The following is a 25,154-nucleotide window of genomic DNA, read 5'->3' on the forward strand; positions in this document are numbered from 1 at the left end:
AAAATGTTAAAATCAAACAATTTAAATGTAACACACTCTCACGGCCCTCTACCACCTATAAATTCTTCCTTCCTCAGTTCCAAGCATTTAGTTGGTCATAGTTTTCTAAACTAGAACTGAGCTTGAGACTGAATATTAGCTTCTACTAGGCAAGCTACAGAAGAAATAAAATTATTAAAAGTTTACAGTGTGATCTCCTGAGAGGTATTAAGTGTAAACGGTTTAGTTATTGCACCCCTCACTCCCAAAACAATCATCTTTGGATGGAAATGATCATATACATAAAACAATATGTAGAAATTAAAACACTTTAATGTAAACATTTCCAGAATATAGACTGATTTTTGTATCAGCACTTTTTCAGAGCTTTTTAAAACTATATATCATCTAAGTTTATTATAGACTGTTTCATTTTCCACTTTCAGAACTAGAAAATACAAAAATACACTGCAAATTAGGTTTAACAAAGAAAAAATCAGTCTAATTTGTTTCATACATTTTCCTTGGAGAAAGCCAAGAAACATTAACACACACACACAACAAGATATCACCAACACAAACCCAAACAAGGAATGATTTCTGCAACACTTGATAATTCCCATTTAAAATAAATTATTTCCCATGAGTAAATAGTTCACTATCACAGCAATTTGATGAACAGAAGTAGAGACGATTTCATTTAGGGAAATTACATTATATGTAAGAAACATGTAATAATTTTTTTCTTTTTTCCTTTTTTTAAAGAAAATGAGGGAAAATAACTTGAGGAAAAGGCATATTGAATACTTGTACTTCACTTGGCTTTTGTTAGATATTAAAGTAACGTCCACCTAGAAAAATTCAAATAACATGAAACTCATGAAACCAATCTCTTCAACTTCTTCAACCTTGAGAGAACAAAACTAAAAAGTTCACAGTTCAAGAGTAGACTCATCCCAAAGCACTGACTTGTCTGTCTTTTCTTCAATGGGCTTCTTTTTGTTATGTTCTTGTGTTCTTATGTTCCTGTTTCTCAGAGACTAGGTTTAGGCATTTTTGTTTCTTTGAATTAAATTTCAAGTTTTAAAAAAATCAGTTTTCCTCAACTGACACTGACTGTATCTACCTCTCCTTTTCTTCATCTGATGCTTTTGTTTTTGTCTAAATCCATTTTCTTAACTTATTTCTTCAATTAGTCTTTGAGTAAACAAACTAAAAGTTCAAAATCCAAGAGTAGACTCATCCCCAAACATTAACTCTTCTACATTTTCTTCAACAAGTTTCCTTTTCTCCCATGTTCTCCCTATGTTATGTTCTTTCTCACAGGCTAGGTTTAGGCTTTATATTTCTTTTTCAATTCAATTTAAATTTTTACACAAACAATTTGTTTCTGAACTGACAATGACTGTTATCTACCTCTCCCTTTCTTCATCAGATGCTCCTGTCTTTGTCTAAATACATATTCTTAACTGTTTTCTTCAATTAATCCCTGGGTAAACAAAACTAAAAGTTCAAAATCCAAGAATAGACTCATCCCACAGCATCTCCTCTTCTGTCCTTTCTTCAACAGTTTTCTTTTTCTGTTTCTTGTGCTTACGTTCTTCTTTCTCAGAGGGTACATCATGGCTTTTTTTCTTTTTTCGATGCTTAAGCTTTCCTGAACTGACCCTGACTTTATCTCCCTCTCTTTTCCTTTGTCGGATGCTCTTATCTTTGCCTAACTCCGTATCTTCATAACTCCTTTTCCTTTTATGCTTGGATTGCTCCTTCTCAGGCCTTTCTTCACCTTCTTCCAAGTGTCGTCTTCTCTTCTGATGTCTCCGTTTATGACCTGCTTGATGGTCACTGGTCTTATTTTCTGAGGAGAGGTGCTTGTAAACTTCAGATTCTACACTGTATGGGTCAGAGTTATTTTCTTGCTGATTAAGGCTCAAGGGTACTGGTTTTTCTGGGAAATAATCTCTGCTGAGTGGACAGTAGCTAATAGAGTCTAGTCTCTGTTTGCTGTCATGAGCTGGTAAGCAATGAGGTAACTGGTTCTCTGCTGCTTGTGAAATACTGTATGGTCCAGGATAGGCATGAAAAGTCTCAAATGGGAGCCTTTGCTCCAACATTCTATGTTTGGGTCTGACATCAACCGTTTCTTTGTACCTATGTGTTTCCACAGAGCTATCACCTATGTTTCTGAAACAAGTCCTTGGCTCTAGACCTCTGGCTTTCTGCACTTTGATATAATCTTCAAGTTCATCTTGGAAAGAATCATATGTTCTCTTTGAATGAGCTGGTAACCAATGAGGTAACTGGCTTTCTACTGGTGAAATATAGTATGGTCGCTGGTAGGTCTGGGAAGTCTCAAATGAAAATCTTTGCTCACACATTCTTTGCCTGGGTCCAGAATCAACCATTTCTCTGTACCTGTAAGTTTCCATAGAGTTCTCTCTCATCTTTCTAAAACAAGTCTTCGGATCTAGTCCTCTGGCTTTCTGCACTTTGATGTAATCTTCAAGTTCATCTTGGAAAGAGTCATATGTCTTTTGTGAATAAGCTGGTAAGCAATGAGGTAACTGGTTTTCCACTGCCTGTGAAGTATTGTATGGTCCTGGGTATGTCTGGAAAGTCTCAAATGGTAGTCTTTGTTCAAACATTCTATGTCTGGATCTGGAATCAACTGCTTCTCTGTATCTACGGGTCTCCAAAGAACTCTCTTCCATCTTTCTGAAGCAAGTTTTGGGTTCTAGTCCTCTAGATTTCTGCACTTTGATGTAATCTGCACACTCATCTTGGTAAGAGTCTTGTGTCTTTGAATTCTTTACTAGATTGATAGCAATGGATTCTCTGTAAAGAAGACAGTAGAAAATTCTTGTTACTAGATTTATTTTATTCTGAATATTTTCTTTGCTCTCAAAAATATTAGTCTGAGGCCAGGCGCGGTGGCTCACACCTGTAATCCTAGCACTCTGGGAGGCCAAGGCAGGCAGATCTCTCCAGGTCAGGAGTTTGAAACCAGCCTGAGCAAGAGCGAGACCCCGTCTCTACTAAAAATAGAAAGAAATTAATTGGCCAACTAAAAATATATAGAAAAAAATAGCCGGGCATGGTGGTGCATGCGTGTAGTCCCAGCTACTCGGGAGGCTGAGGCAGTAGGATCGCTTGAGCCCAGGAGTTTGAGGTTGCTGTGAGCTCGGCTGACACCATGGCACTTTACCCCAGGCAACAGAGCAAGACTCTGTCTCAAAAAATATATATATATATATATTAGTGTGAAAAACAAAAACAAAAGCTGAAACAAATTTTAAAAACCTCCCTCATTATAAAAGCTATAAATCATAATTACTTTACACAAAAAAGAAGCAACAGGGATAGTGACGTATCTTCAGACACCTCCCAATTTTTATATCAAACAAAACAAAACAAAACACCTGTGTCAGGGATGAAAGGGAAGGTGAGTATAAAGGAGTAGACATATTTGATACTGTTGTAATAGTCTGAAAAATAAAAACAAAAGCTGAAACAAATCTTAAAAACCTCCCTCATTATAAACGCTGTAAATCATAATTATGCAAAAAAGAAGCAACAGGGATAGTGACGTATCTTCCAGATACCTCCCAATTTTTATATCAAAAAAAAAAAAAACAAAAAACAAAAACCTGTGTCAGGCCAGGGATGAAAGGGAAGGTGAGTATAAAGGAGTAGACATATTTGATACTGTTGTAATACTGAAAGTGTTAAGGCATGTTGGGATGTGTGAGTAAGGACCAATAATACTTAATGTCCTGACAGATGGTCTGGCCTTTTTAAAGTTTCCATCAGTCAGCTCCTTATACAGATCTATAAATGTGATAGGTATTTATTCTGGAACACTGAGATTTTTTTAAAAAGTCTAAATCTATATACCATACAGTACTACTCAGCCATAAGAAAGAATAAAAACATTGTCTTTTGCAGTAACTTGGATGGAACTGGAGGCCATTATCTTAAGTGAAGCAACTCAGGAACAGAAAAGTAAATGCCGCATGTACCCACTTGTAAGTGGGAGCTAAACTATGGCTACATAAGGGCACACAGAGTGGCATAATGGACATTGGACACTCAAAAGAGGGTGTTGGAGGGGGTTATGGCTGAAAAATTACTCATGGGGTACAATGCACACTATTCGGGTGATGAGTACACTAAAAGTCCAGACTTTACCACTATACAATGTATACATGCAATGGAATTCAACCTGTGCACCCTGAATCTATTAAAATAAAAAAGAAAGGCCTGTAGTACTGATTAGAAGGCATTTAATCCGGTTGCATATGATGTCCTAGGCTTGTTTTCCTCAGTCTTACTGTTACTCTTCAAGTAAAATTTAAGAAGCAATAATTCTAACAAAAAAAATCTCTAAATCCTAAATCTAGCCGGGCATGGTAGCACAGGTTCTCTGTAGTCTCAGCTACTTGGGAGGCTAAGGCAGGAAGGTCACTTGAGCCCAGGAGTTCTAGGCTACAAGTGCACGATGGTTGTACCTGTGAATAATCACTGTACTCCAGACTGGGCAACATAGTGAGATGCTGTCTCTTTAAAAAAAAAAAAAGGTCTAAATGTAGGTTAATTTTGCGTGTCAGACAATTTAGCTCCTAAGTATCTGAACTCAAATAATATAAATATTTTCTACTTGAATAAAATAATGTAACAGAAATACTATGTCTTGATTTTATTTATTTATTTATTCAGGATATTATAGGGGTACAAACATTTTGGTTACATATAATGTTGTTTGCCCCACCCACGCCAGGGCTACAAGTGTGTCCCTCCCCCATACAGTGCATTCTGCTTCCATTAGTTGTGGGTTTACTCCCACCCCATCCCCATTGGCATCCAGTGAGTATTACTACTATGTGAGCACCTTAGTGTCGGTCAGTTAGTACCAGTTTGATGGTGAGTACATGTGGTGCTTGTTTTTCCAGCCTTGTGATACCTCACTTCGAAGGTTGGGCTCAATTCCTATCCAGGAAAATATATGAGGTGCTAGATCACCATTGTTTTTTGTAGTTGAGTAGTATTCAATGGTATCTATATACCACATTTTATTAATCCATTCATGTATTGATGGGTGAGATATCACCTAACTCCAGTGAGAATGGCCCTTGTTAAAAAGTCCCAAAACAACAAATGCTGGCGTGGATGTGGAGAGATTGGAATACTCTTACACTGCTGGTGGGACTGCAAATTAGTACAACCCCTGTGGAAAGTAATCTGGAGATACCTCAAAGAGCTAAAAATAGAAATATCATTTGATCCAGCAATCCCACTACTAGGGATCTATCCAAAGGAACAAAAGACATTCTATAATAAAGATATCTGTACTTGAATGTTTATAGCAGCACAATTCACATTATGTCTTGATTTTAAAAGCAACAAAACAAATATATAATAGTTAAATGCCCCTCTGTTCTGCTGCCTGAACTACCCAGTCCCCAATTATCCACTCAATTCTCCTCTTTTAAAAATAATAGAATAGAATGGATAAAACATTAATTAAGCTCCTACTATGTACCAGGCCAGGAACCTTACACATACTATATTTCATCATAACAATCTTTTATCAGAGCTGTCGAAAGTTACATATTTGGTAGAAAGATGGATCTGGTATTCTAACCTAGGTTTGTCCATCAGTAAGACTTCTGTTCTTAACCATTACACTTTACTAGAAGAGTGACTGGATCACTGAATCCCTGGAACTAAGCCAACTTTCCAGAGATTCTTTGAGTTTTTGTGGTTAGCATGAGAGTGATCCTAGCATTTCTCTAAAGAACAGTCAGGTCTGGAAGGATCCCAGTTAGCTAGCTCTGCCAGTACACTACCATGACTAGAGAACACCATTAGAGATGTTAGTGTACAATATGTTACAAATACTGTCAACCATATCCAGGTTCATAGGGAAATGAATGCCTAGAAATACTGTAAAACACATGAAAGTGTGCTTGGCTCTGGTATTTGGTGTCATAGGAACATTTTGACAAAAATACTTACCTAATTTGATGTTCGCTTCCTTGCATGTGGAGCCGGAACATATCTAAAGATGTAAAAGTGATACTACAAATATGGCAAACGTAGGTTCTCATACTAAATGCTGAAAAAACAGAGAGTTCAAGTTAAGGTCAGTACAAATACGCATAGAATCACATAATATTAGAACTGGACAAAAATTTATTAGAGATCACCTACTTAAAATTTCCCAATAAAGACACTGCCCAGAGAGGTCAAATGACTTGGTCAAAGTCACAGAGTCAGTTAGTAGTAGGGTTAGCTTCTCAGAATCCATGTCTCTTAAATTAATGCCCAGAATTGTTTACACTACAGCACACTGCTTCTCTTGCCTTGATCTCTTCTGTAAGAATCTGCTATTTGCCTGCTTATTGTTGCTACCGTGTTTCCACGAAAATAAGACAGGGTCTTATATTTATTTTTCCTCAAGAAGATACCCTAGGGCAGGGGTCCTCAAACATTTTAAACAGGGGGCCAGTTCACTGTCCCTAAGACCGTTGGAGGGCCGGACTATAGTTTAAAAAAAAATATGAACAAATTCCTATGCACACTGCACATATCTTATTTTGAAGTAAAAAAACAAACAGGCAAAAACACCTGCATGTGGCCCGCGGGCCGCAGTTTGAGAATGCCTGCCCTAGGGCTTATTTTCAAAGGATGTGTTATTTTTTTTAAGTACGGTACAACAATCTACATTTATTCAAATATAGTTAAGTCGTCTTCTTCTGGAATATCATCATAACTCTCCAAACCCCGAATTCCATCCTGAATTTCTTGCGACTCTATTTCCTTTAGAACCACTGGCCCCAATCTCTCATGTCGAGCAATAGAGCTCTCATGGGGCACATGAGGAGGGCTGCTCGTCTTCTTTACTGCTCCGCGATGAAATGCATGGGTTGTGCAGATACGCTGTGTAGCCATGCCCATTGCTAGGTCTTATTTTTGGGGTAGGGCTTATATTGCACCAATGCTTAGAAATCCTGCTAGGGCTTATTTTATGGGTAGGTCTTATTTTGAGGAAAACATGGAACATGGAGGTGCAGTAGCCACCTCAAATTCAGCATGCCCAACCAACCTTTGCTTCTGAATTGCTCAACCAACCTCTTTTTATTTGCCCTTAACTTTCTTCCCACCCAACTAAAACCTGAAACATCCCAAAAGATTAAAAACAAATAAAAGCCAATTTTTACTCTTCTTACCTGAAATCACTGTAGTGTATTAGTTACCAAAAGTAATTTCCATAGATTTTAGAAAGGAGAGAGGTTCAGTGAGCCCCACTCTCAGGATAAAAGCTGAAAGCAAAATTCTAAAACGTAACTACTAGTTACCATTTCCAAAGAGTCAAGAACTATAGCAGAGCAACTATAGACCAGCTAGCTAATTATTCTGCTTCTTAGGCAGAATTAGAAGCAGGGATAAATTAATTTTTATTTTCTTAATCTCATCATCCTTCTACTTTCTCTTTGATCAGAAGAAGCAAAGTATAAATTTCATAAGCCAAACGTTAACACAATACCTCTCTAGGGGGGAGGCAATAAATTGGTGGTTGCAGAGATTTTTAGGGACAACCAAGGTCTTTCTTAAAAGGTTGCTTCTTTTAAATCAAACAGTAGCCTAATAAGTTAAAGGAAGCTAAATTAATCATTATCAAGTGTATTGGCCATGTCAGAACAAAGATTATTCATAGAAACATTGTAAGACTACTGGTAAAGAGAAAGAATAATGCTGACTTAAACAGACTCTGCTCAGTATTGACATATACTTTATTGTGGGCCCAGGAGAGCTCAGCGGGTTGTGTCAAAATCTGAATGAATGATTCTTCAAAATTACCTTTCCTCTCCATGCTATGATTTCATGCTCACCAAGTCATTTTCTGTTTATAATTCGATTTCCCATATTCTTTGATATTAAGAAAAGGATACCATAGATGACAGACATCAAGAAAAACTGGGAACTGGAAATACATATCTCCTTTTACCATAAATCAATACCAGAATGATAATACATGAAATTAAATTACAATGCTTACCAGCCTTCTCTGATAAGAATCACCTGGGGTATCAGTTTAAAATATAGATTCCCAGGCCCCTCCCTGGGAAAACACGATTCAGTCTTTCACAGCGATGGGGAATTTGTATTTTAACAAGTAAAAGCAAGTGATTATCAGAGACTTTGTGAGAAATATACTAAATATCTTTCCAGTTCCTCAGTTATCTATCAGCCTTTTTCAAGTCTGTTTGTGTTATGAGTCCCTGATTTGAGGCTGAGCAACTCTAAAGATTATGAACTTCCTGCAAAGCTAAGGACCAAATCCAGGACTGTGCATCTTCATACAACCCTTTTCATGAAATACTTACTATCTTTATTTTACATGTGTCAAAACTAAGCTCAGATTAACTTAGCCAGTACCATGTTTTGAAGGTGCTCAAGTTATGCAAGATAAGCAGGAGTCCTGGTTTCCTCTAGATTAGTGTTTCTCAGTGCTGATTATACATTAAAACCATGTGGAAAACTTTTAAAATATTCATGTTACAGCTCCACATCAATCCAATTAAATCTGAATCGCCAGGGGTAGAACCAGGCTTTCTTACTTTTTTAAAGCTTTCCAGATAACTTTACTATCCAGCCATGGTTGTGCACCTGTCCTAGATTATTGAGCTAATGATCTTCATTATGATTATAAACTGAGATTATATTTCAGAAGTTTTATACATTTATTTAGTGCTTATAAAGTTTACTCTATATAGTGTCCTCCTCAGTTCTTCCTGTTTCCCCCAAACTTCCATCAGAAGTAAGATTTTAATAGAGGTAATGCAGGGGCTTAGAAGAACTGCTGGTCACATATGAAAGATCTAGAGGCAGTTCTAGAACTGTGTGGTCTGATTACCATCATCTTAGCCCTCAGCTTCTCCACACACTGATGTTCTTTATCTTCTTCAAGGACATAAACATCTCAGAAAATAATATACGAAAACTGTGTAAACCTTTTCTGTGATGATATAAAGCCTTTACACTGGCCTCAAGGTCAGAATTCCTGGTCAAATCCTCCATTGTGGGACCTGCCTCCATTACGTTTTTTACACTCTCCATTCCTTTATCCCCAAAACATCTCCTTGGCCCTGTCCTGCTTTTGGCTGTCCTGCTCTCAGCCCTGTTAGAATTCCTTGTTTCTGAGTTCACCCAAAAACTCAGGCTTTTTTGCATCTTATACCTTTCAGAATCTTTCATAACTTAACACTTGTGGAGTCCAGAAATGCAAGTCTTTATAGTCTAATATTGTGGTTCTCAATCTTGGCTCCAGTCAGAATCATGCGGGGATTTAAAAAGAGAAAACAAAACACTGATGCATAGGTCCCAGAGATGGTAATTTAATTGACTGGAGGGATGTGGCTGGAGCATTGGGATTTCTAAAAGCTTATCACATAATTCTAAGGAGTAGTCAAGGTTGAGAACCACTGGTCTAATATCTTAAATGGGGGAATAAACCAACTGAGAGTTACATATAAGTAAAACTGCAGCTGAATGTTTATCTTACAAAAAAAATAGAAAATGTCCAATTTACCTGTTTTTAGAGTGACAGGAGGATAAAACGTTTTTAAAAACCTAACATTTGTTGAGAACCTATTCTGTGATGGGTACTTATATATTATTTTATTTCATCCTTACTCAATCCTGTGTGGTTGCATTATTTTCATTTTATATCTGAGGAATCTGAGGCAAGGGACTTCAAGTATATCTCTAAATTTATGTTCATCCCTATATACAATACTGCCTCTCGATAAACAATTAGCAAATATGAATTAAGAAAAACTGTGTACTCATTATCATATAAAGAACTGAGAAGGATATTATAGAAGAAAACATAATATCTTATCTCAAGGATGCTAATTCACTTGAGGGGCTACAATTGATGTAATTGTCAATGAACAGTAAAACCTATGAGAAATCAGAGAAAGGGGAGAATACCAACAGCCTGAGCAGTGAGGGGAGTTGTGATGGATCTTGAAGGACAGGAAGAATTTGAATTATAAAGAAAGCAGATAAGGGCACTCCAGGGGATGAAAACAATATCAGGTATGGTAGAGACAGAAATGAACATGACAGCTGAATCCAAATAATCTGTTCAACAAATACTGAGTATCTATGTAGCATCATGCTAGATGCTAGGGGACACAAAATGAATGAAACAGCCAGGCTGTCCACAAGTCCAGTGTGAGAAAGATTATGTGAACAAAGGATTTCAGTCTCACTTGTTACAAGTAAGAGAGACATGCTTAAGAGGTATGGGAGTGCAAAGAAGCAGAGAAATTCAGCACAATATGGGGGTCTGAAGAAGGCTACTGGAAGAGATGATAACTTAGCTAAACCTGGAAGGATGAAAAATGGTTAACTTGCTGAAAAAGTTGAGAAGACCATTGTAGGCACAGAAAATAGAACGCAAAAAAGTACAAAAGTGTTCATAGGAACTTCTTGGAAATGTTATAGAGTTAAAAGCAAAAGGATGAGATGGGAAGAGGCAAAAAGGGATCAGATCAAAAAAGACTTACATGTTATGCTAAGGAGTCTAGATTTTTTATTCTGTGCTCTGGGAAATCTTGAAGTGGTATAAATAATAAATGACATGGTTGGCCAACTGTGTGTTTTAGATGAATCTCTCCTCTGGCTGCAATACAGAGGATGAAAAGAGGGTCAAGTATAGGAATAAGGAGACCACAGTTATGAGGTGAATACACTAGACCAGGCAAGACATGATGAGGACATGGACTAGAAGGGTCTCAGTAGGGGTAAAGAAAAAAAGGGAGACTGGTGAAATATTTAACTTTAAAACTGGCAAAACTTAGCCAGGTGCGGTGGCTCATGCCTGTAATACTAGCACTCTGGGAGGCTGAGGTGGGAAGACTGCTTAAGCTCAGGAGTTCGAGATCAGCCTGAGCAAGAGTGAGACCCTGTCTCTACTATAAATAGAAAGAAATTAGCGAAACAACTAAAAGTAGAAAAAATTAGCCGGGTACGGTGGCGTGTGCCTGTAGTTCCAGCTACTTAGGAGGCTGAGGCAGGAGGATCACTTGAGCCCAGGAGTTTGAGGTTGCTGAGTTAGGCTGATGCCACGGCACTCTAGCCCAGGCAAGAGAGTGAGACTCTGTCTCAGAAAAAAAACAACTAGCAAAACTTAGTGACTTGATTGAACACGAGGGATGGGGGGGGGGGGGAAGGAATCTAGAGGAGTCTAAAATAGTTCCCAGAAACCTAGTTTGGTAACTGGGTGGGTGGTGACCCCATTAACTGAAATTGGAACTTCAGCAGGAAGTATTGTTTTAGGGGAAAGAGTAAGTAATGGTGAATATAAGTTTGAACACACAGAGTCTGAGATATCTCTGAAACTTTCCTGTAAAGGTGTCCGACAGGCAGTTACATATATGAGTTTGAAAGGCAGAAGATAGGTCAGAGAGATTTTGGAGATGTAAGAACATGGAAGTAGTCAAAATAATCAGAGTGGATGAAATTTCCTGAGAAAAATGTATGCGCAGGCACAGGAATATCAACATAATGATAAAACCCTATAGAGTGCCACTCTTTAAACTAAGATGGCAGAGAAGGCGGAACCCATGAAAGTCCACCAAGTAAATGACAGAGAGATATAAAGATAAAGAGGAGAGAATGATGTCAAAGGATAAATAAAGATGTTCATTGGATTTAAAAATTTAGAGGTCACTCTGACCCTTTGAGCAGTAGTTTCAGTGGAGTAGTAGAGTGGCAGTGTAAAAACTGGGGGAATGTGTGCCAACAAATGGCAATGACTTAGAGGAGTGAATAACAAGTGAAAACACTAAGAATAGACTACATTGAAAAAAAGCTTGGCTGAGAAGGGAAGGGGAAAAGTGTAGTAGTTAAAGGGCAACTCAGGGTTACAAAAGGATTTGGGTAAGGCAAGATACCTGGTAATCCACATCTGATGGCCAAATTTTTCTTGATGAAATAAGAAGCTTGTCAGACGTGTGAGGAGGGGGAATGTAGAGCAGGGGAAGAGAGTCTTGGAGAATGACATAGGTTTAAAATCATCACTAATGAGAAAGTGAAGGAAAAGAAAAATGATTAAGTAGGACTAAAAGCCCAAAGAGGATGGATACCAAGGCTCTGAAGAAGTACCCAATTTCTAGACTTAGATACTTTTCCATAGCAGCACTCAGGAGGTCTGAATGTATAAGTAGAAAAGGTGAAGAGCGGAACTGATTCACGGTTGAAATTTTGCTACTAGGGAGAGAGAGAATAACAATGAGGTACAAGTAATGCTTTCCAGAAGCATTAAGGTGTGAGGTGATGGTAGTAGAAACATAATGAAACAGTGCATAAAGAAGAAATAGTGCCAAAAAGATTTGATAAGACTTGCTGATGGATAGGATACAGGGAATTAAGTAGACAAAGATACCCTCAAAGATTCAAGTGTAGGTAACTAACAGTGGAACTACTGGCAAAGACAGAAAACGGGGGAAATTCAGTTGGTTTTAGAGAAGATTATTAATTAAATTTTAGATATGTTGAGTTACAGGTGAAGGTAAGACATCTAAGTGCAATAATGGGGCTAGAAATTAGTAAGATAAACAAAACAAATACAATAAATAAAAAATACATACATACTTTAGTTCCATATCGTTATGGTAGCCATTCCTGTGCTAATAAGATCTGGGCTGGATGAGGGACATGAAGAAAGCAGTGAGAATGATGAAGAAAAAGAGAAAGAGATTAGATATGGGAGAAACATAAAAATAATGGCAGATGGAAAGAAAGGCAAAGACAGAAAGAAGAAAATGAGGGAAGAGTGAAAAGTTAAGGTGGCATATGTTAAATTGTTTTTTTTACCACTTGCTAACATTAATATGGGCTTCTGCTGTTACTGTTCTTTCAAATTCTCATTAACTAATTTAAATTCTCCAGTTGTTTTTTAATATTCAAATTATTTACTGCTCTTGAAATGAAATAGTCAAGGCAGGGTTGAAAATTTGTTCTTTGAGCTCTAGCTTCAGAGGCTAACATAGAATGCTTTCAATGACTGAATTAAATGATGCTGATGACCATCCCTCTCCTCCATCATCAGATGAAAATTTCTCCAAAATCTTTCTTCCCTCATCTAATAACCTTGAAACTCTGCAGTGCCAAAATTACACTCCCCCTTTAGAAGTGACAAGAGTGCTTCTCATAGCTGATTCAGTTCAAATTTACCTAATGCCACTAAACTAGAAGGTACTTATTTCAGATACCCTCAGCCCAGCAATAGGAAATATACCCTAACAAGTGGAAGTCTGTCATTTCACCATACATCTCTACTCCTACTTTCAGAAGCCCTATCACTTCTATTTTTACACTTGCTGAAATCAACATTCTTTAAAATCCCAGATAAAAATGTTTATCTCTGTGTAACTTTTTGGGATATGTTGGATCACATTAAATAGGAAAATGAAATAGTATAAAAATAGGGTAAGCACTCAATAAATAAAGCGTAATTAATAGTTCACTGATTCATATATTAAACTAATCTCTATTAAGGTAGGCCTACTTCTGTGCCAGTTTCCATCTCTAGCACTGGAAATATAGATGAGTTAGATGAAGTTCCTTCCCTCAAAGACCTTACACCCTAATGGGAGAAAGATATGTAGAGAGATAATTATATATATGCAGGTTAAGGAATCACAGAAGATTAGCCTTGAAAGAAATGAAAAGGCAGCAGCAGTATGTTAAAATATGAGTAGGAGTTAGTCAGGAGAAGAGGGTTATGGGGATATTCCAGGCAAAGTGGCAGCATGAACAAGGGGATAGAGACAAAAAACAGGGTAATGGTTTCTGGAAACCATAAGCAGTTTGCAGGTACTGACCCACACAGATCATGGAAGGAAGTACCAGGGAATAAGCCTGGAGAAGGCAGGCAGAAACAAGATGGTAGAGCTATGGAGCTTAGATTTTATCCGTCGAAGATAACAATGAAAGGTGAAACAATGAAGGGTCTTAAAGAAGGGTAATGACATGGAAATATTTATATTTCAAGTGAAAACACTCTAGTGGTTAAATTGAGGGTGAATTTGGGTAGATAAAACTGGAGGCAGGGAGAGTAGGTAGGAGATTGTGACAATACTCTGGGATACCGCATCTCAAAATTTAATGGGTACAAATCACCTAGGGATCTTGTTAAAATACAGATTCTGATTCCGTATGTCTGCATTGAGTGGGGCCTGAGATTCTTTTTTCTAACAAGCTCCCACATGATGCCAATGGTGCTGATCCACAACCCACACTTTGAGTAATAAAGCTCTAGGAAAGATGTTGAGGACCTAAACTAGTGTGGGAAAAGCAGGGCTGGAGAGAAGGGTACAGCAATGTTCAGGAGGTAAATGAAGCTTGGTGATTCATTAAATATAGAAGGTGAAGGAGGTGGTGTTGGGGGGGTTCACAGTTAACTACAGGTTTCTACTTAGAACAACTTAGTGGACCTGAAATAGCTATGAGGCATCCAGGTGAAGCAGTAGCTGCCATTTGGATATGTGAGTCTAAGACTTGACAGAAAGGTCATAAGCATACACATGAGTGATGAAACCAGGGGAAGAGATTAAATCATGTTTATAGAGTAAGGTCAAGAATGGAACCATGAGAATATCTAGATCTAGGTAATGAATAAAAATAGATCCCATAAAGAAAACAGAAAAGAAACAGAAACACAGAAGAACCAGAGCATAAGGAGTTACATATGACAAAGAATACAGTTTCAAAAAGGAGGGAGTAATAAGCATTTTCACATGAAGCAGAAAGATCTAATAGGGAAAGAACTGAAAAATAACAGTGAGTGAAGGAAAAGAAGTGGGTGGAAGAGAGAATATGAAAGGGGAATAAAATACACTAGTAGTGAGAAGATGCCTGTGGGGGAAAAAAATGAAAAAAAAATATGGTTAGAAGAGCAAGTGGATCACTTCAGTCAGGATAACTCTCTTTATTGTGCCTGAATTCTGTCATTCTTTCTTAGTTCCAAGCCCTTTTGTTCATCTTTTCTCCTTCCCATTTCTATCAACTGAAATCATAAAAATCTATGAAGATTTTTTCTGGACCATGATGCTTCATTCCTCTAGTTACCAAAAATATGTACATAAAAATCCACGTCTGTAGCCTCTTGCGATGAAGTCTTATTAACCCAACTAGTTTACACACTTGCTCCTTCAGGAAAAATAGTATATTCTCATCTGTATTCCCAAGAATAAGTAGCTTAGATCCCAAGAGATACTTAAACCATACTTAGTAAATGATATAACCACATGATACCAATTTTTTCTCATGATACTAATTTAAAATACTTCCTTATGTTCCTAAGATCACATGGAACCATAGGAATAGCTATATTTGATTATAAAATTAATAAGGGTCATCTAAACCATTCTGGATCTCATTTTCTAGAAAACAAACAGATAAAGCTAGGTGGACTCGAAAGTCCTTACTTATCTAAAATTCTATGACTCCATGAATACTATCAACTTCTCACTCAAGAAGAGTAAAATGATATATAAATCAGCTAGTATGTTGTATAAAATATCAACTTCTTATCAAAGAGTTTTGGGATAATTTTACTGTTTACCATTTGCATCTGATTTTGCTGGAAGAGGTTTCTCTCTTATCTTGTCTACAAACGTCTTCCTAGCTTCATTTCTTTTGTGTTTTTTCCCAACATAATGTTGTTGGGCCATTATTGGACTATTAAAGGAAGCAGGACAGAGCTTGCAATATTTGTTTGGATTATTCAAATCCAAAGCACTGCTGGAAGAAGAAGGCATAGTCTTGTCTTTAATCCCACCTGGAGGAGGCTTGACAGCAGGGGGCTTCGGGAAGGTTGACTCTGCAGAAGTAGGAATAGGCACACCTGCTGAAATAGTCGTAATGAGAAGTGATCAACATGTGTTCAGATGTTAGAGCTACACTTATTGTAGAGTATTATGGAAATATAGAACTCTCTAAAAAATCCACTCTCTAAACTTTTTTAGCAGAAGGTTGCTGGATAAAGGTACTCAAGACAAAAAGAGGCTGGGCGCAGTGGCTCACTTGTAATCCTAGCACTCTGGGAGGCCGAGGCAGGTGGATTGCTCCAGGTCAGGAGTTCGAAACCAGCCTGAGCAAGAGCGAGACGACATCTCTACTATAAATAGAAAGACATTAATTGGCCAACTAATATATATAGAAAAAATTAGCTGGGCATGGTGGCGCGTGCCTGTAGTCCCAGCTACTTGGGAGGCTGAGGCAGCAGGATTGCTTGAGCCCAGGAGTTTGAGGTTGCTGTGAGCTCGGCTGACACCATGGCACTTTACCCCAGGCAACAGAGCAAGACTCTGTCTCAAAAAAAAAAAAAAAGACAAAAAGAATTTCCTTCTGTGACAATGAAAATTTGAATATGAATCTGTCACCAAGTTTTTCCAATAAAGACATGGAAAGGAAGGAATGTTTTTCATCAGATATTGCCTAAAAACATTCATTTAAAGAATCAATGAAAGCATGAGAGCCATCTTAGGATGATTCTTTGAAACTTCTAAGTTGGTGACTTTCTTGAGTAACATATTAGGACATCCACTCAGTCTAGATTTGTGATGTTTGCATCAGAATAAAATCTATACAATTATTTAAAACTACAAAATTATACAGGTTCCTAAAATTCCAGTTATCTCATAGCTTTTTCATTTATTCTTCTCTCTGAGCCCAAATTGGTGAATTTTTGGAGACTGAGGATAAGGCTTTTACAAGATGCTTTCTATTATAGAGCACACAGATAATTTTCCCTCTTTAGAAGGACAGGCAGAAAAAGAAACATACAAAAATTAGAGAGACTAGAGTAAATTTAAAAAATAATTCTGGTTTTGTTTATTGAGAAAACAGTAAGTTTTAGTAATTTATTTTGTGTCACTGATTTCGTTGGGTGATGCCTACACTGTAAGTTGGAAATAAATGTTAGTGAATTTTCCATGCCAGGCATGGAAAATTAGTCCTGCCTTAGCCCTAAAGTGTTGAAGCTAATAACAATATGGTAAATTTTTTATTCCAGAGGATTAACCATCTTTTTTTTTATTCTATCACACAAGTTTTTAAAAATATGATTTGGATTTCCCAGGTTGTACTCTGCCATTTCAGGCAACTTTGGGTCAGGTTGCTCATATGCACTGGTGGCCCAACATCACTGGAAGGATGAAAGAGGCAATATTTTTTAATTCTCTGTATCTGTAGGATTTAAGATAAAATAAGTATTCAGTAACAATTGATGACGCTGGTGGTACTTCTTTCTTCATATTCATAGGAAGAAAGGAATAGACTGTCAGAGTAGAAGGAAGTTCAGTAATATTTATTTATTTTTGCCTACAGTTAACAGTCAGGAAACACTGCATCCATAACTATATTATGGTGAAGACACTGATTGGAACACACATATGAGATAATGTTCTGGGAAGTACTAAAGCAAAAAAAGAAAAGTAAAACGAGCTAAGATTTTATGATTTGATTAGAAACTGAAAGAGTTCCAGCTGCTTATTATTGTTGCTTTATAGCTAACAGAGCAAATCACTGAAAGGGAGAGGTCCTAACATTTCTAAAAATTCAGCTAGCAAGCACAATCTCCATTAAATGACAAAGACAGAGAAAGAGATTAAATGAGTAGAAAAAGAATAACCAAGTTATTTTAAAAAATGTCCCCAATAAAAAATGTATGGCAGAGTTAGGAAAAATGATAGGCAGATCTTGTATTGAACATAAAGATGTGAGTGGAACCTTACCCATCTCTGGCTGAAATCCTGAAGGAGATACCTGATCGTGTTCTTCCATTAATTGTTTCAGTTTTTTACCATGGACTTTCCCCATATAGTGAGACTGAGCAACAACTGGGGAGCTAAAAATCATGTTGCAGAGATCACAAAATTTGTTTCTGTCCACTGCTTCGTTCCCATACACCTGAAATAAGCACAATCTTGTTAGAAAGATTAGATAACTCAAAGTTTAGAATTAAGACATCAACATAGCCCACTCACCTGAAGATTCCCAACATGCATCTTCGTACTCTTGCCAGGCACTTCATTTTGTTCCCCATGCATACGAAAATAAAAACTAACATTTTGAGCATGTTTTTCACTCTGAAAAAAGATATAATATGACTTTGTTTATTCAATAACAGAGTCACCCCAAATTTATACCTCACTGAATTTACACCTCACTGACAGTACTCATGTGTTTTAATATATTTAGTCTGTACCAAGTTTATGAAAGCGTATCACATGCTTTCAAATCTCTACATTTCAATTAAAAAAATAATGCTACAATTAAGAAGCCAATAACCTTTAGATTCTTGTTTCTGACAGAAACTTCTAGTTGCTGCTGAGTATCACATGTTTTCTTCCTTAGTTACAAATCTTGAGCAATGTATCCAGCTAAAAGACATTTTCCAGCCTTTCATGTAGCCATGTGACTAGATTTTGGCCTATACAATATAATCTCAAGTGTTACGTGGAACTTCTGGGAAGATAAGGCTGGGAGATAAGCCCTTTTTCTATCCTTCTTCCCTTCTGCTTCTGGAATTAAGATGCAAAGGATGGAGTTCAATAGTCATCTCAGACCAAGGGGAACCTTGAAGAAGAAAGCCAGTTCATCAGAGCAGAAAGATAGAAAATACCTAGGTCCTTGATGATATCATGGAGCTGTCACATCAGTCCTGTACTGCCTACCTCTCAAATTATTTCATATAAGGACACAAACCCTTCAGGTTTAAGTCAAATTAGAAATAATCTCTGAACAACTGTATAACCAAGTATATAAGAATAACAAACATGCTGGTATAGGGAGAAGGGAAACTAACATTTCCTGAGCACATGTGAGACAATCATTCTCCCTACAGAATTTTAAACTGTAAACATCATGTAATTATAGCAATTTAATTCCAATCAACATAAGGACTAAAATACAATTGCCAATAAGGTTAGCAGAGGACAAAACTAGATGAAGTGTTTAAAAAAGTAGAATCGGCATTACATTTATTTGAAGTATATGTATCTAGTACTTTTGGTAACCCAGATTCCAGAAATGAAAGAAATCCAGTAGCTCATCTGATGATGCTGACATGTGAGACAATGCCAGTGAAATCAGAAGGAATCATTTTTAGGCTTAGTCATACCAATGACTAGCTGTGGAGAATTACTGGCTTTCTGAGTGTCAGCTTTCTAACTTATAAACTAAGAGAGTAAGGAAATTAAACAGTCTTTCTTTTATCTCTAGAATTCTATGGTTCTGGGCCTAGAAACAAGTGGTTAAGTCAAGTGCAAGACAAGTTCATTTTATTTTTACAGTCTTCATTTACTGTAAAGGAAGACTGAAAGTCCTACATAATATCCCTTGATTCATATTAATAGTTTCCCATGTGAACTTCATAATTCCTCCCTTGTCTTTACTACAAGGATGAATGGTATAGTGGCTTGAGACATACAAAGGGAGGCAGAATGGTGTGAAGAAAACAAGCTTTGGAGTCAAATGGTCCGAGTTTAATTCCAAATTCCCCAAAGTTGAGGAAGTACATGACTGCCCCTCCCTGAGTCAGCCTTCTTATCCATCAAAGAGAAATAATATCACCTATTTCACAGGATTCTCATAAGAATCAGATGACTTATATGAAGTTTACTTGCTACATTCAAAAACCTGCTTTAGATCCTACTTCAATTATTTTTAACCTACCTCATAATGTGAAATCCTTTGTGATTCAAACTGTAGAAATACTCCACAAACTCGACAAAAATTTTCTGTAAAAAGTTCAGCCTTTTCCTGTTCATTCCAAGTGGCATCTATGAATAAAATAAATGGAAGATAATACATCACATTAATATTTAGAGGTACCATTTTCATTCCTCAACTATATATTATTTCATATGCCACTTCAGATTTGAGCTTGTGAGGCTGTAGTAATAGTTTTTTTTTTCTCAAGTGTGCAATTGATATATCTTTTATTTATTTATTTATTTTTGAGACAGCCTCACTCTGTTGCCTGGGCTAGAGTGCCGTGGTGTCAGCCTGGCTCACAGCAACCTCAAACTCCGGGGCTCAAGTGATCCTCCTGCCTCAGCCTCCCAAGTAGCTGGGACTATAGGCATGTGCCACCATGCCTAGCTAATTTTTTCTCTATATATTTTTAGTTGTTTGGCTAATTTCTTTCTATTTTTAGTAGAGACGGGGGTCTCTTGCTCAGCCTGGTCTCGAACTCCTGACCTTGAGTGATCCTCCCACCTCAGCCTCCCAGAGTGCTAGTATTATAGGCATGAGCCACTGCACCTGGCCTCAAGTATGCAATTTAATATGCACATACTAAGTATGTCTCTAATGTCCCAAGTGGCAAGAGTTATTTCTTTAGTATGGTTAAGTATAGATAGACAATACCATTCTAAAAGAATCATTATGGGGGCACCAGTAACTTCATGGGCTTCATGGAATGATTCAGGGCACCAGTGATAAAAGGCTGGACTGTAAATCGAGCCTTGATATTTTCTTTTACAGAAGACAATCCTAAGAAATGCACTATTTAAGAGCTGTGACTTATCTCACTCCAGATGTTGTCTAAAAATCACATGGAACCATAAACCATCTTTGCATACAGTGGGTAAACATTCTCCAGTATTTTACAACTACTAGCACACTCATTTGGCCAAACAAATCTCACACGAGGGCCTCAAAGTTATAATGTAATAATCATATAGTAAGATCTGAAAATTTACGTTATAGTGTTCCTCACTGTAATAAATAACACATACCAGAACTTTCTGCATTTACACTTGAGGTCTACACTTTTATCTAAAGTTCTTAATAGCTGCAATGTATTCTAAAAAATTAGTTTATCAGCTCAGGCCCCAACTTCAGCCCTCCAGATGCCCCTGCATGAGGTGCGAGGTCCGATGCAGGTTACATGAGTCCGTTCAGCCAGGTCAGTCAGTCCTGTACTATCAGCCCTTCTCCACCACTGACCTTCTGAACTGGAAAGCACCACACCCTGCCATAATCTGAAAAACCTCAGGTTCTCATTGACTTGCTGGAATCCATCTTTCAGACTCACTATCCTGCTTGGGAAGACTGCGCCAGCTCCTCCTGACCCTTTTTAAAATGGAAGATTGTAGCTGGGACCCATAGGTGACTCCAGGACCATGCTCCAGTAGGGACCTTGGATGTGGAGCTGGAAGCCCCTGGGCTGAAAATCAGCGGATGGTAAATGCCACATTTATTGGGCAGTCCTATACTGACATCAGATGGAAACTCCAGGAACTTGATGAGTTTGCAGGAATGAACATCACACAGCTGACTGAAGTGGCCCAGAAGGTCTATCCCAATCAAGACTGGATCACCCATAGGGAGAATGACAAGAAAATGAAACAGAGAGCCACTCGCCTGGCCACTGCCCTCGGAAGACATGACCCAGCCAAGAGACCTGGCCCACCATGGGAAGGAGGATCCAAGAGACAAAGGAACCTGGAGCCTGACCAGTGTGCCTACTGTAAGGATATTGGTTACTGGAAGTATAAACGCCCCAACAACAACAAAAAAACCACCCACCACCAAACAGGAACCTGCCCAGGGGCATCCAGCAGGAGCCGGAGACCCAGGACCTCATCAGTCTCACTGGGGTCGACTCGGAATAGGACCGACCAGGTTCCCTGACTCTTGGGCCCCAGGGAGCCTATGGGTCGTAATGGAGGTAGGGGGCCGACCAATAACATTCATGGTGGACACTGGGGCAGAACAGTCGGTGGTAACAACCCTGGTGGCTCCACTTACAAAACGGGAAACCACCATTGTGGAAGCCACTGGAACTCGAGTAGTTCGACCCTTCTGCCAATCCTGAATATGCCAGATGGGGGCGCCATCAGATAAGACATAAATTCCTATACGTACCTGACTGCCCCATTCACCTCCTAGGTCAAGATCTCCTGAGCAAACTGGAAGCCCAGATCACCTTCTACCCATAAGGGACTGTGAGCCTCACACTGGGTGTCTCAGAGACTCTCATAATGGCGGTCACCCCGTGCCAGGAATTGGAATGGAAGCTACATGACGAGGCCAAAGAGGAACAGAACCCGCCTGACTTCCGGCAGGATTTTCTGTCAATATGGGCAGAGGACAAACCCCTCGGGTCTTATACACCAACACGCACCCCTGGTGATAAAGAAGATAAAATCAGTAGCCCAACCGACCAGGAGACAACAGCCTCTCCATCCCCAAAGAGGCTCAAGAGAAAATTCAGGAACACATTAATAGGTTCAAGAGGGAGGTGATTTGGGTGGAGTGCCAATCCTCATGGAGCACTCCCCTCCTGCCAGTCTAAAAGCCCAAGAGAGGTGGATACCTGCCCGTCCAAGACCTGCTACTGATTAATGAGACTACAGTGACTTTCCACCCAGTGTTACCGAATCCATACACCCTCCTGGTCCTCATTCTTCCTGATGCTGCCTGGACTTAAAAAATACTTTCTTCTACATGTAGCTCCCTCCAAAGACCCAGCCCCCGTTTGCCTTCGAGTGACAGGATCCTCAGACTAGAAGAAAAACCCAGCTGGACACGGCTGGACACGACTGGACACGACTACCACAGGGATTTAAAAATTCACCAACACGAAAGCCGAAGTGGGCGGATCATTTGAGCTTAGGAGTTCAAGACCAGCCTGAGCAAGGGTGATTCCCCGTCTCTACTAAAATAAAATAGAAAGAAATTAGCTGGACAACTAAAAATATATAGAAAAAATTAGCCGGGCATGGTGGTGCATGCCTGTAGTCCCAGCTACTTGGGAGGCTGAGGCAGGAGGATCGCTTGAGCCCAGGAGTTTGAGGTTGCTGTGAGCTAGGCTGACGCCATGGCACTCTAGCCTGGGGAACAGAGTGAAACTCTGTCTCAAAAAAAAAAAAAAAAAAAATTCACCAACTCTATTTGGGGAGGCTGTAGCCACTGACCTAATCTCCTTTCTGTGAAAAGAAACCTGCTAAACACTTCTGTAGTACGTTGATGACCTCCTTCTAGCAAGGCCAACAGAGAAGACTGAAACCGAGGAACTGGGGTGCCTGCTCCAATTGCTCACTGACAAAGGATACAAAGTTTCCTGGAAAGAGGCACAGATCTACAGGCAACAGGTGAAGTACTTCGGTTTCCACATCACTCAGGGGCGCCAGACACTGGGACATGAGCAGAAACACACCATCTATACAATTCCCAGGCCGACCAGTCGGAGACAACTCAGAGAATTCCTCGGAGTGGCCCGATTCTGCCACATCTGGATCCCAGGGTTCTCCCTAAAGGCCAAGCCTCTGTACAAAGTTCTACGTGGGCCTAAAAACAAAAAATTAGAATGGGCCTAGAGTCAGGAAAGGGCTTTCCAGGAAATAAAAGGCTTACTAAAAAGAGCCCCTGCCCTAGGGCTACCTGATCTTACCAAATACTTTGATCTGTTTGTATATGAGAAGAAACAAGTAGCTCTGGGGGTTTTGACTCAAACTGTGGGCCTGTGGCAGAGACCAGTGGCTTACTTGTCAAAACAATTGGATCTGGTAGTGGCAGGATGGCCACCTTGCCTCCGTGCACTGGCAGCCACCATCCTGCTAGTCAAGGAAACAAACTCACACTGGGACAGAACCTCCGTGTGTGAGTCCCTCATACAGTAGTATTTGCAATGAACACCTCTGGGAACTGATGGCTCTCAAGCAACCAGTTAGCGCAATACCAAGGACTGCTATGCAAAAATCCGTGGGTCACCCTGGAGACTGTGCCGACCCTGAATCCCACCACCCTCCTACCCACCGAGCCAGGGCCCCCGGACCATGATTGCCCTGAGGTGGTAGAAGAGGTCTATGCCAGCTGGCCAGATCTGAACAATAGTCCTCTACCAGCACTGGACTTAGAACTCTACACGGATGGCAGTAGTTTTATCCAGAATGGGAAACAACTGGCAGGCTTCGCAGTCACCACAGTGGATGCGGTCATCATGTCAGCTCCCTTGCCCCAAGGGTGGTCAGCACAAAGGGTGGAGCTATGGCCCTTATCCAAGCCCTCAGACATGCCTAGGATAAGAAGACAACATATACACAGACTCTAAGTATGCCTTTGCCACAATACATATCCATGGGACAATATACAGGGAGAGGGGACTGCTGACTGCAGGTGGAAAAGAGATCAAAAATAGGAACAAAATCCTCCAGCTGCTAGAGGCAGTTTGGGAGCCAAAAGAAATTGCGGTCATCCACTGTTGAGGGCACCAAAAGGGCACAGATCCAATTGCCACCAGTAATTGTCTGACAGACCAAGCAGCCAAAAATGCAGCCCTCTGAGGATGTTCAGAGGACAACACTCAAACCCAGTGCCAAATCTTATTGGCACCCAAGGCCCGAAGAACCAAAATATACCCCAGAAGACAACCAGTGGGCAGATCAGGAAAAGGCCAAGAAGGACACAGATGCGTGGTAACACCTACAGAACCATAACATCTTTATCCCCAATAACCATTGTCTCCTGACATCACAACCTGAGTCACTTAGAAAAAACAGCCCTCACGCAGCTACTTGCCCGGTACTACTACATCGCAAAACTTCCGTCCATTGCGGCAGCAGTCAGCGCCTGCTGCCAGACCTGTGCTAAAAACGACACATGGTCAGGCCGAGACACACCCCAGAAATTCAGTACACTGGAACCTCCCCATTCGAGGATGTGGAAATTGATTTCACAGAAGTAAAACTATGTTGGGGCTATAAATACCTGCTGGTAGTGATATACACTTTCTCAGGCTGGTTTGAGGTGGTCCCTACACAGACCAAAAGGCTAGGGAAGTGACAAAGTTACTACTGAGAAAAATCATCCCCAGGTATGGTCTACCATTCTCCTTTGACAGTGATAATGGACCAAGTTTCACTGCGGAGGTCATACAAACCCTCACCAAGACACTAAAAATCAAATAAAAACTACATACAGCCTACAGGCAACAAAGCTCAGAGAAAGCAGAACACATGAACCGGACCCTCAAGATCACTCTAGCGAAGCTATGTTGGGAAACACAATTACCCTGGGTAGACATGCTAAACCCAGCCCCGTTCAGGGTCAGGTGCACACTGGGACCCACAGGATATTCACCCTTT

General features: G+C 39.3%; 1 protein-coding gene across 2 annotated transcripts in view; it reads right to left on the reverse strand.

The window, feature by feature from the left end:
* Positions 1-327: 327 nt before the first annotated feature.
* Positions 328-25,154, reverse strand: part of ZMAT1 (zinc finger matrin-type 1) — a 36,213-nt gene continuing 11,386 nt past the window's right edge. The window contains exons 2-6 of one of the 2 annotated variants that reach the window (XM_075999292.1): positions 19,735-19,841; positions 18,045-18,146; positions 17,793-17,967; positions 5,995-6,094; positions 328-2,814 (exon numbers count right to left, since the gene is read on the reverse strand). In XM_075999292.1, coding sequence (XP_075855407.1) covers positions 1,491-2,814; positions 5,995-6,094; positions 17,793-17,967; positions 18,045-18,146; positions 19,735-19,841 — 1,808 coding nt within the window. In that variant the 3' untranslated portion in view covers positions 328-1,490. Of the gene's footprint in view, positions 2,815-5,994; positions 6,095-11,945; positions 12,072-12,645; positions 15,584-17,792; positions 17,968-18,044; positions 18,147-19,734; positions 19,842-25,154 lie in introns of those variants that run through there. The other variant, XM_075999291.1, reaches the window with a different exon arrangement.

The sequence above is a fragment of the Microcebus murinus genome, chromosome X, assembly GCF_040939455.1.
Source record: "Microcebus murinus isolate Inina chromosome X, M.murinus_Inina_mat1.0, whole genome shotgun sequence".
Taxonomy (NCBI): Eukaryota; Metazoa; Chordata; class Mammalia; order Primates; family Cheirogaleidae; genus Microcebus; species Microcebus murinus.